Source organism: Chionomys nivalis, chromosome 4, assembly GCF_950005125.1.
Source record: "Chionomys nivalis chromosome 4, mChiNiv1.1, whole genome shotgun sequence".
NCBI classification, from domain to species: Eukaryota; Metazoa; Chordata; class Mammalia; order Rodentia; family Cricetidae; genus Chionomys; species Chionomys nivalis.
Genome location: NC_080089.1, coordinates 102,473,099 through 102,487,108, shown reverse-complemented (window position 1 = coordinate 102,487,108; position 14,010 = coordinate 102,473,099). Strand labels below are relative to the sequence as shown.

Genomic DNA, 14,010 nt, shown 5'->3' with positions numbered 1-14,010 from the left:
CAGTGACAGAATTGGGTATAGAACATGAGGGGGCAGGGTAGGGCTGTGTCCTGTAGCGATCCCTGTCCCCTCACGACCATCCAGAGTTTACGCTCCTCTCAGTACTGGAGCTCAGTCTTCTATAGTCACAAGTTCTCTGGACAATGTCCTTCATCTAGTAGGATGTAAGAAAATGAACATTCACTATTGAAATTTTGTTTCAACATTGCTAAACTAGCAAAGGACTGAGTGTGTATATGGTGTATATGTGTATACATTTATGTGTGTGTATACAGCAGATGTTTTCTTTAAGATTTTTATGTTTTTATTATTTTTAAATTTTGTATATGGGTGGGCTTTTTTTGCATGCATGTCTGTGGACATGCCTTCAGTGGCTTTAGGAGCTAGAAAAGGATATCAACTCTTCTGGAACTCGTCTGCATGTATGTGTGTGCACCATGTGGGTACAGTGCCCACAGACGTCAAAAGAGGGTGTCAGATCCCCTGTAACTGAAATTACAAATAGTTGTGAGCTTCCTGCTGTGGGTTCTGGAAGCTGAACTTGGGTCCCTTACAAGAGCAACAAGTGTTCTTAATTCCTGAGCCATCTGTCTGGCCCTATTTTGTTTTGAAGAATAACATCTATATGATTGTAACATAGTAAAAATTTCAATTGTCTTTACAGATTATCCAGTCCATGAACACAAATGGCTGCAAAGGCCTCTTGGATATTGTAGAGGAATCAGGTTGGCAGGGGTGTGAGGTCAACAAAACAGTGATCCATCCAACAGGGATGCCACTAATCAGCAGAGCTGGCAGTAGCCACAGGGGACTCAGGTTCTGTGCATTTGGGGCTGGAATTTGAAAAAGCCACATGGCAGCATGCATTCCTCCCTGTGTGGAATCTGTGCATGGGCAGTAACACCCCCCATGCTGCCATCTTCAGAGCTGTGATGCCCGAGCCTGCTTCCCCCCATACAGCCTGTATCAGTCTCTCTAAGGGCTCCAGATCTTTCCTGCCTTGTTTGGGTACTTGTGTGGAGGGAAGTGACAGAAGAAAGGAGGGCCCTGGCTCTGGAATTAGAAAGCCAGAGTTCTAACTCTGGAACAGTGCCACAATATTCATGAGTCACAGTCCCTTAGTCTGAAAAGGGACAACTGGCAAGGATCAGTGGGGATCCAACATGCAATTTGCTCATTCTGTCTAGCTGGGGGAACGTGTTAAATTAGTTGACAGCGCTTACAAGCTGGAGACTTTGCATTAAAAATATAGATTTAAAAATGGGATTTAACAACTTGGGGCCTTATTTGCCGCTTGGCTGCTCTCAGCTGTTGCTGACCGTGAACAGACATGGGGTTCGGGATGCTCTCCAGATAACTGTCTTCACTCCCTGGCCATTTGATGTCTCTATATTATCCACCTAACCTTTGCAGAACTTTGTGTTTGTGACTTCTAGGCGTGGAGAAATCGCCAGGACAGTTCAAATGTGTAACATGTTATGAGCCTATGAATCAGAATATGTCATCATTAAAAGCAGGAGAATTCACCCCCACATATAAAGCTGTTAGCAATGAACCTGAACCATGGTTTGAACCGCAAATAACTACTGGAACTTACTGCATATGAAAGGGGACGGAAGGAGGACCTGTGGTCTATATTGGTAGAGTAGACAGTACCTTTGTTTTAGAACATACTCTGGGTACTAGACCCCCCGCCCCCGGGACTCCAACTCTATAGCATGACAGAATCCCTTCTCCGATCCCCTCTCCCCCCTTATGCCTGTTTACTAATTAACATGACTTTGTTTCTTTGGTTACCAGATTGCTTTGTGGATGTAGTGATTGGGTTCGACCTTTCCAGTCACCTCCAGGGCCAGCCTTTGTTCCAGGGCCATCCCCGCTTAGAATCATACCTCCCAAACATCTTAGCGGACATCACCTCCATCAGAGGGGTGAGCTGTGGAGCAGGCGCAGAGGCACAGGTGAGCCTGGCCTTTATGGTGAACAGTGACCAAGAGTTCCCAGCCAAGTTCCAAATTTACCAGAAAGCAGTGTTCAACAACTTGCTGCAAGTCACCGTCCGTGGCCCAACTCATCTGAACGCCCAGTTCTTGCAGTCTCTCTGGGACGTGTTTGAGGAGAACTCTGCCTCCAGGGGCCAGGTATTCTCACCACCATCTGTTCCCATTCCCCTTCCTGCATCTATTCCTCCTTGCCCAGTTATATCTCTGGCTTTGCTACCATCCTATTTCCTTCTCTCTTTCTGTAGGTGATGCTTATCTTCTCAGATGGTCTCCAGGGCGAAAGCATCACCATGCTGGAGCAGCAGTCGGACAGGCTCAGAGAAGCAGGTATTGAGTTGAAAATGCAGACGCTGGAGATGGAGCGTGGGAACAGGTTTCTGCCACACGTGTTCTAGATCTTGGGGCCGGTGTAGCCATTTGCAGAAGATGATGTTGATGACTTGTGTGAAGTCCTTTGATCCCCACTTTTCTTCCTTTAATGCTGCAATGCTGTAGTCAAGCGTTTACACCTGTGACCCCCATAGACCCCCATCCTGCTGCTTGGACTGAGGCTGGTTTGCTGATATGAAGTAGCTGAGGAAGGGAAAGTTTATTCTGGCTCATGTTTGGGGGGATACAGTCCATCATGATGGAGAAGGTGGAGGCAGTTTCATGGTGGCATGTCCTCCCATAGTCCCTGAGACTGTCCTCCCATAGTCCCTGAGACTGTCCTCCCATAGTCCCCCGAGACTGTTCTCCCATAGTCCCTGAGACTGTCTTCCCATAGTCTCCCAAGACTGTCCTCCCATAGTCCCCGAGACTGTCCTCCCATAGTCCCCTGAGACTGTCCTCCCATAGTCTCCCAAGATTGTCCTCCCATAGTCCCCTGAGACTGTCCTCCCATAGTTCCCTGAGACTGTCCTCCCATAGTCCCCCGAGACTGTCCTCCCATAGTTCCCTGAGACTGTCCTCCCATAGTCCCTGAGACTGTCTTCCCATAGTCCCCCAAGACTGTCCTCCCATAGTTCCCTGAGACTGTCCTCCCATAGTCCCCCAAGACTGTCTTCCCATAGTCCCCCAAGACTGTCCTCCCATAGTCCCCCGAGACTGTCCTCCCATAGTCTCCCGAGATTGTCCTCCCATAGTCCCTGAGACTGTCCTCCCATAGTCCCCCAAGACTTGCAGAAGCATCACCTCAAGCAAGGCTTTCATTGCTCCCTAATGGTCCCTTCCAGAGAGCTCAGATTTTTCTGATTCTGTCCATCTCATCCATCACACCATGAACTCTGACACAGGAAGAATGTGCCTGAGCCCCTCATCTTGTCATCCCAGTACAACTGGTACACAACAAGTTCCTAAGAAACAAATGCTTAAAGGCAGGATGGATGAATCAACCGGCGAGTGGATGAATCAATGAATGAGAGAATGAGTGACTGAAATAATATGCTCATCTAAGATAGGAATCACCCAGAGTCTGGGTTCCTGGAGGGTAACTGTTGCTAATAGGTAGTCCAGAAAATTCAGAACCCCCCCCAAAGATAATGTATTTCTTAAGAATCACATTTGAATGCCCGAGAGTTGCATCAGAGTGGGTGTGAGATACCGAACACTGCTTTCCACTGGTGCTTTCTTTTGCTTTCTTTCCTGTAACTGTTTTTTTTTAAACTCTTTGTTGGGGGGTGGTCCACCACCCAGCTAGCTCCCAAATAAATACACTGAGACCTATTCTTATGTATGAATGCCTGGCTTAGTGAGGCTTGTTTCTAGCCAGCCAGCCAGTCTTTCTTTCTTTCTTTCTTTCTTTCTTTCTTTCTTTCTTTCTTTCTTTCTTTCTTTCTTTCTTTCTTTTCTTTCTTTCTTTCTCCCTTCCCTTCCCTTCCCTTCCCTTCTCCTTTCTTCCTTCCTTTTTTCTTTTCTTTATTTTTTCTTTTTTGTTGTTTTTTCGAGATAGGGTTTCTCTGTAGCTTTAGAGCCTATCCTGGAACTAGCTCCTGTAGACCAGGCTGACCTCAACTCACAGAGATCTGCCTCCCTCTGCCTCTGCCTCCCGAGTGCTGGGATTAAAGGCGTGTGTCACTGTCGCCCAGCTCTAGCCAGCTTTTCTAACTAAATTATCCCATTTCTCTTTAACTACATTTTGCCTCTGGGCTTTTTACCTTTTTTAATTCTATATACTTTCTTACCTTCTTACGCTGTGGGCTGGCCCCTGGCATCCTCCTCTTCTCCTTTTCTTGCTCCTCACTCTTACTCTAGATTTCTCCTCCTGTTTTTCTCTGCCCACAAGCCCCATCTATTCCTCTCTCCTGCCTTGCTATTGGCCATTCAGCTCTTTATTAGACCAATCAGGTGCTTTAGGCAGGCAAAGTAACACAGCTTCACAGAGTTAAACAAATGCAACATAAAAGAATGCCACACATCTTTGCATCATTAAACAAATATTCCAACAGAATAAATGAGTGTAACACATCTTAAACTAATATTCCACAGCCCTTTTCAGTTGATTTGTCAATAGTTTCTCTGGGATGTTTTTCCTTGGGGGAATTTATACTAAAGCCAGAGACCTGAGGTTAACGTGTTCTTAGAAATCCAGGTGAGTCTGCTGTTGGGGTTTTGTGTGTTGAGAATCTGGCTTCCTCTGATGTTCTCCTTTTCTGTTTCTGGTTCTTTTAATGACATTTACTAAGTGGAATTTCTTCTGTTGGATGAACCCTCTGGTTTCACATGTGCTGTTTTTACTAAACAGGACTGGATGCTCTGTTGGTGGTGTCCCTTGACGCATTGGCTCAGGATGAGTTTTCCAGCTTTGAATTTGGAAAAGGATTTGACTATAGGACTCACCTGACCATTGGAATGACAGACCTGGGCAAGACACTTTCCCAGTATCTGGTGAGTTGTCAGTTATCTCAAGTGCCGCAAGAATCCAGTTGGAATGCTATTGTTTGTGTCATTCAAAAGAACTTAACATAATATTTCCCCCAGTGTTCTCAAGCATTGTAACTGACATGTCTTAGGTTATTAGTGAAGCTAAATTGACTTAAAAAAAAACTACATTTGGGTTTTATTATTATGGTTAGAATGTAATATTTCCATCTCAACAATTTGAAGTATACAGTGTATGGTTGTATTAGTCACTTGTCTGACAAAAGCAGCTTAAGGCCAAAAGGATTTGTTTGCACCTGCAATTGGAGGGTACAGTCCATCATGATGGGGAAGCCAGGCAGCAGAGGCACCACATCTACAGCCAGGGGGCAGAGGGTGGATGCTGCTGTAATTCAATTCCTCCTTTATCCAGCTTGTGGAATGATGCTACAGAAACCTATGTTTAGTGTGGGTTTCCCCACTGTGGGCAGACTTTTCTTTCCCACCCACTAGTTCCCAAGTAACTGACAGGGAGACTCAGTGTTAATTATAAATGCTTGACCAATAGCTCAGGCTTATTACTGTCTAGCTCTTACAATTTAACCCATTTTATTCATCTACATTCTGCCACATGGTGTTACCTCTCATCTTGCACCTCCTGTTTCTTCTCCATATCTTACTGGCAACTCCTCTGACTCTGCCCTTCTTCTTCCCAGGGTTCTTAGTCTGGTTTTCTCAACTAACCTTATCCTGTCCAGCTATTGGCCAGTCAGTTTCTTTATTAAACCAGTCACAGCATAATTTAAACAGTGTACAGAATGATTATTCCACGGCATCCCACCTTAATTAACTTAATCTAGAAAATCCCTCAGACATGCCAGAGGTTTGTTTCCATGGTGCTGATAAATCTTATCGAGTTGACAATCAAGGATGACCACTGTAGTAGCTAATGTGCACGTTGCTGTCCAAAAGACCTCTAGAAAGTTTTTATTTTATGAGAAACTCTGTAAACCCACAATTGACAATGTGATTTCTTTGTGTCCCTACCCCTGCAGAACCTGGCACCCCCAGCTTAACTTCCTGTTCATAAATATTTTCAACTTGAGACTGGCTTAGTGTAATGACTCAAGGCTCGTCCATATTGTAGCATGTGACAGCATTCCCTTCTTTGCTTCACTGCCTTTATCTTTTTGTTTCTCAACTGACATTTTAGGTTGCTTCTTTCTACTTCTCAACTACCATGAATAATACTTTGATGAACACATATGAACAAACATCTCTTTACAATTCTGTATCCAGTTCTTTGGTGTATGTACTACTCACAAGTGGGGTTATGGAATATGATAATTCTGTTTTTAGTGCTTTGAGGAACACAGCTAATATTTCCCATGTCATTCAAGTCCTATTTTCTCCACATCTTTCTGGACACTTGATATATTTTGTTTCTTCCTGCTTAGGTTTTTTTTTTTATTGCTGTGAAGAGACACCATGACCATGGCAACTCTTATAAGGAAAACATTTAATTAAGGGGGCTCACTTACAGTTTCAGAGGTTCAGTTGATTATCAGCATGACAGGGAGCATGGTGGAGAACATGGTGGCATGCAGGCAAATGTGATGCTGGAGCTGAGAGTCCTTATATCTTCATAGATAGGTAACAAGAAGTCAACCGACTCACTGGGTGGTATTCTGAGCACAAGAAACTTCGAAGTCCACCCCTACAGTGACATATTTCCTCTAACAAGACTACACCCACTCAAACAAAGCCACACCTTCTTCTTCTTCTTCTTCTTCTTCTTCTTCTTCTTCTTCTTCTTCTTCTTCTTCTTCTTCTTCTTCTTCTTCTTCTTCTTCTTCTTCTTTTTTTTTTTTTTTGAGACAGGGTTTTTCTGTAGCTTTGGAACCTTTCCTGGAACTAGCTCTTGTAGATCAGGCTGGCCTCGAACTCACAGAGATCCACCTGCCTCTACCTCTTGAGAGCTGGGATTAAAGGCATGCACCACCTCCGCCCAGCAAAAGTCACATCTTCTAATGAAATTTTGAGAGCCAAATATATTCCACCTATCACCACACCTCCCTTCTTTCCTACTTTCTTTTTTCCCCTCTACTTCTTTCCCTCTTTTTGTTCCTTTCACTCACTCCCTCACTCCTTCCTTTCTTGGATATTAGCCATCCTACTACATATGAGATAACATTAAAGACTTTTGTCTGTCTGTCTGTCTACCTACTACCTATCTGAGACAGACTCTCACTGTGTATCCCTGACTGGCCTGGAATGCTCTATGTAGATCAGGCTGACCTCAACTCAGAGTGATCTGCCTGCCTTTGTCACCTGAACATCCTGTGGTATTAAAGTTTCGATTTGCATTCAATAGTTTTTTTTTTTCTGTCCTTCCATTCATTGTCATATCACAGAATGGATGTATAGGGAACCAAAAGATCAATCAGTCCCTAATATTGTTGAAAAGCCCCGATAATTTATGCAACAGAAATTCCAGGAGATTGTCAACTAGGAATCAATATGTCTCAAGTCAACTTGGCCTGTGGCCATGCATGTGCTTGGTGCCCTTCCTATTAACTGAGGTTGTTTTCTGTTGAGAGGGGTCATTGCCCACACAATCTGGTGCCCTCTCTGCAGTTTAAGTCACAAAGCCCTCTTATTGCTTGCCCCATCACCCCTCCCCCACCAAAAACAGAGTCTGGGTTTGTGGGTGGTTTATGACGTGTCTGAATAGGGTTCTTATGTAAGAAAATCCCTGGTGATTGTCACTCACCCCCTTTGCTATTTTTTCCCTCTCTCTCTAGGGAAACATCGCAGAGAGGGCTTGTTGCTGTACGTTTTGTAAATGTCCAGGGATTCCAGGACCTCAAGGGACCCGGGGACTCCAAGCCTCCAAGGTGCCATTTGATCGTGATCCTCTTTTCTCTAGCATGCCTTGCTTTGTTGTGAGTGAGGCTGAAATTGAATAGTTGACATTGCGACCTTTGCTCCAGAAAAATGTAATTGCCTTGGGCATCTTGTGTAACTTCCACAGCTTAGGAATGGGCTCAGAAGGGCTCGCCTCTGATTCTGCCACTGAGAACAGTTCCCCTTTTCCTTCCATGTCCCTGGTGAGGTTGCTTTTTGGGTTTGCAATTTACACTTTCTAAATCTGTTTTAGATGGTCTGAGAGGTGTTAAAATGGTGGAGAGAGCTGGGTTTTCTCAATGATAAATGAGATTGAGCTGCAAAATAAAAGAGCAAATTATCCAAGATCAATTATACAGCAAGAGAATAGAAATTGCATGATGGCATTTCCAATGAAAGACTGTGTCAATGCAAACAGATGAACTTCACTCATTAAAAACCATGAATGAATTTCTACCCACGCAGTAATTACCAGAGAAAGCCGATAAGACAAAGCATGCACATATATAGGTTGGATTCTATTTATAAAAATGAAGCTTTACTGTCTGAGAATACAAGCAGTGAGATATCTTCAAAGTCCAGGAAGTATTGTCCTACGTGTTAACAGTGCACTCTCGAGGGGGGCTGTGGTACATGTGATGGGGTGGCCCAGTGTCTGCGACTGGCAATGTTCCGGTTCTTGGCCCTAGGTGCTGACTGTAGAGATGTCACATATAAATGCTGCACCAAGCTCACGTTGTAGCAACGGAACTGTGCCTTTCTATTGTATTCAGTTTATATGCATTTTCAGATGGGTTTTAGGTCTCACAGCAAAAGGACTTTTTGCGATAAACATATTTATTTTCATCTTAATGATTTTAGTGATTTGTTTTCCTCCCTCAATACGTCAAAAGGGCTTAAATTATTGACTTGGGGGTGGGCGTGACTGTGCCAAGGTGCACCTGTGGAGGTCAGAGGACAACTTGCAGGAGTCAGCGCTCTCCTTTCACTTTGTGAGTTCCGGGGATCGAACACAGATCAGGCTTGGCAACTGATGTGTTTACCCGCTGAGTCTTCTCCTCCATCCAAAACAGATCGATGAGAATACTTGCTGATAATTTCTATTTGCCTGTCACTGTTGAAGGATAATTTATACAGAATGTTTTGCTGAACTGTCATTTTCCATTTATGAACTCTCCTCCTGCGTGTCAACAGGACTGTGCTTCGGGGGCGCAGCAAGGATCTGTGTTGTGGGGGAGGGGGGCACAAACCTCGACGAGATATTTGTTACAAGTTAAGTCACAAAGCAGAAGCAGCTAACCTAAGGCTCAGAGAAAAGTGACGTAGTTTAAATAATGCTCTCAGAAAAGCAGAGGAAAGTCGAATAGGCCCTTTGGAGGTGTTTATGATTTGTCAACAATGGAGCTGGAGAGACGGCTCAGGGCTTGCCAGAGTGTCTGAGCTCAGTTCCTGATACCCACATCAAGATGCTAACGTCATCTATTGATAATTCCAGCTCCAAGGGATCACGCACCCTGCTCTGGACTTCACACGCATCTGCAATCTTACACACACATACAGACAATCTTATGGTTCCCATCACTGTGATGAACATGATAAAAAGCAGCTTGGGGGAAGAAAGAGTTGGTTTGACTTATCTTCCACATCACTGTTCATTACTGAAGGAAGTCATGGCAGCAACGTGGAGGCAGGAGCTGCTGCAGAGGCCATGGAGGGGTGCTGTGTACTGGCTTGCTTCTCATGGATTGCTTATAAAACCCAGGACCACTACTTTCCCAGGGTGGCAGCAGCCACAATGGGCTCTCAGTTCCCTCCCTTATCAGTCACTAATTAAGACAATGCCCTCTATGCTTGCCTTCAGCCCACTCTTATGGAGGCATCTTCTCAACTGGAGCTCCTTCCTCTCTGAAGACTCCAGCTTGTGTCAAGTTGATACAAACCCAGCCAGCAATACACATAATTAAAACAAAAAATACATATTAAAAACTGGTGGTCATAGCTCCTTGTGAATCCCTTAGTTATGGGAGTGGCTTCTCATCCATGAGAGGGTTCTTAGGGTCAGTCTCCTGGGTCACTAGGAGGGTGTCCTTCTGCAGAGGGGCTTCAGAGATGAGTCCAAGGAAAAAGGCAGCTGAAGATGCTGGATTCTCCCCAACTCATGGCTCTATTGGCACAAAGTCTACCCAGCAGTCTAAGGAGGTCCCGGATAGGAATGCCCAATGACTTCATGAGCTGATCTGCTGGAGGATGTTAAATGTTCCCCTCTCTTTGCCTCCTAGGGCTCTTCAGGCCTGAAAGGCAGCCGAGGACACAGGGGAGAGGATGGAGACCCTGTAAGTTAAGACCCCCCCCAATGTCCATTGGAGGAATTGCTTTGCCTAAAGTTGGGGGTACCATACATAAGCTGTGCTCAGTGCTCCAAAAGCTCACTGCTGACAGCTTCCTGTAAAAGTATCTCTTTGAATACATGTCTGGATTCACCCTTTAGGGAAGACGAGGAGAAGTTGGACCTCACGGAGACAGAGGGATCATAGGATGTCAGGGGACTCGAGGCCAAAAGGTAAACTTCTCCTGGCTCATTGTGCTCAGTCCTCTCTGACACCTTCCTGTCCCCTGTGACACCCATAACCTTTATATGACTGTGTAGCCAGAAGCAATTAAAGAGATAATGCAAGACAATTCTCTCTCCAGCTGCAGAATTAGAATCCCTGTTCTGCCTTTGGCCCTGCACTGACAGATATTTAATCTTTTGCAGGGCGTCAAAGGATTTTCTGGAGCCCAGGTACGGTATTTGCTTCTCGGTCGAGTTTGATCTCCTAGCATGGATTCAGTCCTTGACAAGCACATATCAGAGCCCCCCTGACTGTTTCAGTCTTGTTACCAGCGAACCTGACCACTGTCTGTTGTCCCTCAGGGAGAACACGGAGAAGATGGGCTTGATGGACTGCACGGAGAAGATGTAAGCCATTTGTCTCTCTTTTTGAGTTATCATGAAGCCATTATGAGGTCGATTTTTCCAAATGTGGTTTTGTTTTATGTTTGTTTAGGGATTTTATGGACTTCGTGGGGGAAAGGGAGAAAAAGGTGACACTGGCTTTCAGGTAACTCTTTTCAGTAATCAAGTAGTCCCTGGTGACAGATCCAGCCCTGTTTGCTGGGCTTGCAGTTGGGGATAAAATTGACAGCTGATTTCACCACCATCTTACTTACCATTTTTCTGACTGTGGGCGAATGCCTGACCCTTCCAGATACCTCCAAAAAGACACCTTCTGGACGTCTCCAAAAGACACCTTCCAGACATCCCCTAAAAGATACCTTCTGAACACTCCCCAAAAGACACCTTTAAGAACCCCCAAAAGACACCTACAGGACACCCCCAAAAAACACCTTCCAGACATCCCAAAAAAACATCCAGACATCTCCAAAACCACCTGGACACCCCCAAAAGCACCTTAAGAGAGTGTTTATTTCTACTTAAAGTTCAGAGGAATGCAGTCTATTTTGGTGGGGAAAACATGGTATTTGGAGAGTCTTGGTCCATGGCCCTGGCCTGGAAACAGGGATGGGAATGACCAGTGCTCAGTCCTTTCTTCCTGTTTCCTTTTCATTCAGCCTGGGACTTCAGACCCTAGGATGGAGTTGCCCACAGTCAGGGCGGGTCTTCCCTCCTTAGTGTAAACTATTTGGGATTGGGGGTAACCCTCCCAGATACGCCCAGAGGCGTGTCTCATTAGTGTGCTAAGTATTTCTTCAACTCAGGTTGAAAAAAATTAACCATCCCAGTCATGCAATGAAAGCCCGTGGCCAACAAACAGACACCACTCTTTGGTGTAGGACACACAGACTACTGTATTAGCTCCTTCTCTCTGTCTGTGACAAAATTCCTCGACCAAAAGCCACTTAAAGAAGAAAGGCTTTGTTTAGCTGATGGTTCCAAAGGGATAGAGTCTTCATGGTGGGAAGACATGACATGGCAGCCGGAGCAGGAATGAGAGAGTGACTAGGAAATAGGGTAAGACTATAACCCCCAAAGCCAGGCTCCAGTGATGTGCTTCCTCCAGAAGGGCTCCCCCCTTAAAGGTGCCGTAACTTCCCCTAACAGCCCCGCCAACTGGGGCAGGAGCAAGAGTTCAAACATATGATCCTCAGGGGCACTGAGTTTCTCATTCAAAGCACCATAACTACTATGCAGCTTTCAAGAATATCCAGCTAGAAAAATTTACGTATGACGTCTTTCTGTGGCTATGTTTTTCAGAAGTCTGTAAGCAAACATGCGTGGCCATTATTAGCCTTTGTTTTCTTTCCTGACATCAAAAACAAAAAGAATGAAAAAGTTGATTTGGGTGCCCTGGACTTACAAATCAGAGTGAAATATTTTGCTAATTGTAATGTATCCCAACTGGTCTACTTATTTATCAAATGTTTTTGAATATCTGTAATATTCCAGACATTGAATTATTTGTCAAGGAGTCAGAGATTGGGGTGGACCACTGTAATCCTCATCCGTGAGGACTCCATAGTACACAGAAATGGCTGAGGTCACTTGGGGTCCTTCTGACCCTACTCAGCTTGGAGGTGGGGGTGACTAGGGAGTCTTCGTAAAGCCAGAAATACATTGCAGTTAGCAAGGTGCAGGCAGATGTAGAGGAAGAACATTCTAGAAAGAGAGTATGCAAGCACATGAAGTGGGGGTGTGGAGGGGGAGCAATGTCAGTTGCCCCGCCTGGAAGGAACAGAGGTCAGGTGAAAGAAGATGGATTTCAATAAGAGGCTAGGATAGCTCTAGTGAGCCATTAGACTCTGTGTGCGTGTGTGTGTGTGTGTGTGTGAGTGTGTATGTGTGTGTGAGTATGTGTGTGTGTGTATATGTGTGGGGGGGCTTGGGAAGGGTTTAAGCAGAAGGCAGTCAAATTTCTGTTTTAGAAATATGATACAGAGGCTGTTGGAGTTGTCGTGGATAAAAGGAAGGATGAAAAGTCCATAGTAATCGAGGATGAAACCTCGAATAAGGCAGTCACAAAGAGAGCAGGCACGTGGCATATTAAGGGTATGCAGGGGCAGCCTGGGGTGGGACAAGTGAGCATGTGGGTATAAGAAGTTACCCTCATGTTATACAGAGTGAAGCCTGCCTTAGTGTTGTTTCCTAGAAATCCCTCTAGCCCCATTGCAACCCTGGCTCCAATGTAGGAAAACAGGGAATGAAAATCAGTTAAAATGCCTCCAGGGACCATGGCCTGGGAAAATTTCACTGGAAAGTTGTTTGGGGCGACAGTAGAAAACCACTGGGGAGGCTTCTGATGGCATCAGAAGGGCTAAACTGTCTAGAACATTCAGTTAGGACAGCTGGTGTCCATGTGTGATAGACTGTCTAGAACAGCTGCTGTTCATGTGTGATCGCTTAAATTTAAATTCACTGAAGTAAAAAATTCCACCCTTCCATTTCACTAATCACACTCCAAGTATTGCTTTACCAAAGATGGTTCATGGCTGTTGTAATTCATTTAAAAACGTTGCAAAGAGAAGTCACGCCATGCAACAAGGCTCACACAGGAGGTCTGTTGGATGAGGAGAGAAAAGGGACAGAGAAGGAAGCAGAGAGTGGGGCAGAGACCGGGCCCTGGGAACAAGAGTGACAGAAGAGGGAGAGTGGGAGAGGGAAAGAGAGGAGAGGTGAGCAACGCCCACCTTTTAAGAGGGAACTTAGCAAAGGTTGCATAGGGGGGTGCTCTTAATGGCTGCAGCTGAGGAGGTATCCTGTCAGGACCCCAAGGAGCAGGCCAGTACAGATGCCTGCATTCTAACAGTGGCCACCACGGAATTTTTCTCCACTGCCGTGGAGCTTTTCCCAGCTGCCAAAAAGTCCCATTGGACAACCCTATAATAGACAATGAAAGGGTTTCCTGTTTCTTAGCCTGATCATGGTTTACCCTCGATCGTGGAAAGTCCAAGGACACCTGAGGAGGCAGGAAAATGTGAAATAGTTTATTTGATTGGCAATCCACTGCTTGATATTTAATGCCATTATAAAAACCACCCACCGGGTAACATGGAGGCTCATTTTATTTATTTATTTGCTTGTTTATTAATTATTCATATGTCTGTCTGTCTGTCATTCTGTCTATTTTCAGGGCAGCCCAGGTTCCAGAGGTGCCCCTGGGGAAGATGGAGCGAAGGGCTTCCCCGGGGATCCCGTAAGTTATTAGACCTTACTCAGCTCTGAGTTTCGTCTTAGCACCATTCTGCCCTCATTCCGCTAAGCGAC

At 45.1% G+C, this 14,010-nt stretch overlaps 1 protein-coding gene across 1 annotated transcript in view; it reads left to right on the top strand.

The window, feature by feature from the left end:
- Positions 1-14,010, top strand: part of Col6a5 (collagen type VI alpha 5 chain) — a 121,521-nt gene that overhangs the window by 46,193 nt on the left and 61,318 nt on the right. The window contains exons 9-18 of the mRNA XM_057768747.1: positions 1,801-2,141; positions 2,249-2,330; positions 4,726-4,868; positions 7,646-7,738; positions 10,028-10,081; positions 10,237-10,308; positions 10,504-10,530; positions 10,663-10,707; positions 10,796-10,849; positions 13,877-13,939. Of these exons, the coding sequence (XP_057624730.1) occupies positions 1,801-2,141; positions 2,249-2,330; positions 4,726-4,868; positions 7,646-7,738; positions 10,028-10,081; positions 10,237-10,308; positions 10,504-10,530; positions 10,663-10,707; positions 10,796-10,849; positions 13,877-13,939 (974 nt within the window). The remainder of the gene's footprint in view (positions 1-1,800; positions 2,142-2,248; positions 2,331-4,725; positions 4,869-7,645; positions 7,739-10,027; positions 10,082-10,236; positions 10,309-10,503; positions 10,531-10,662; positions 10,708-10,795; positions 10,850-13,876; positions 13,940-14,010) is intronic.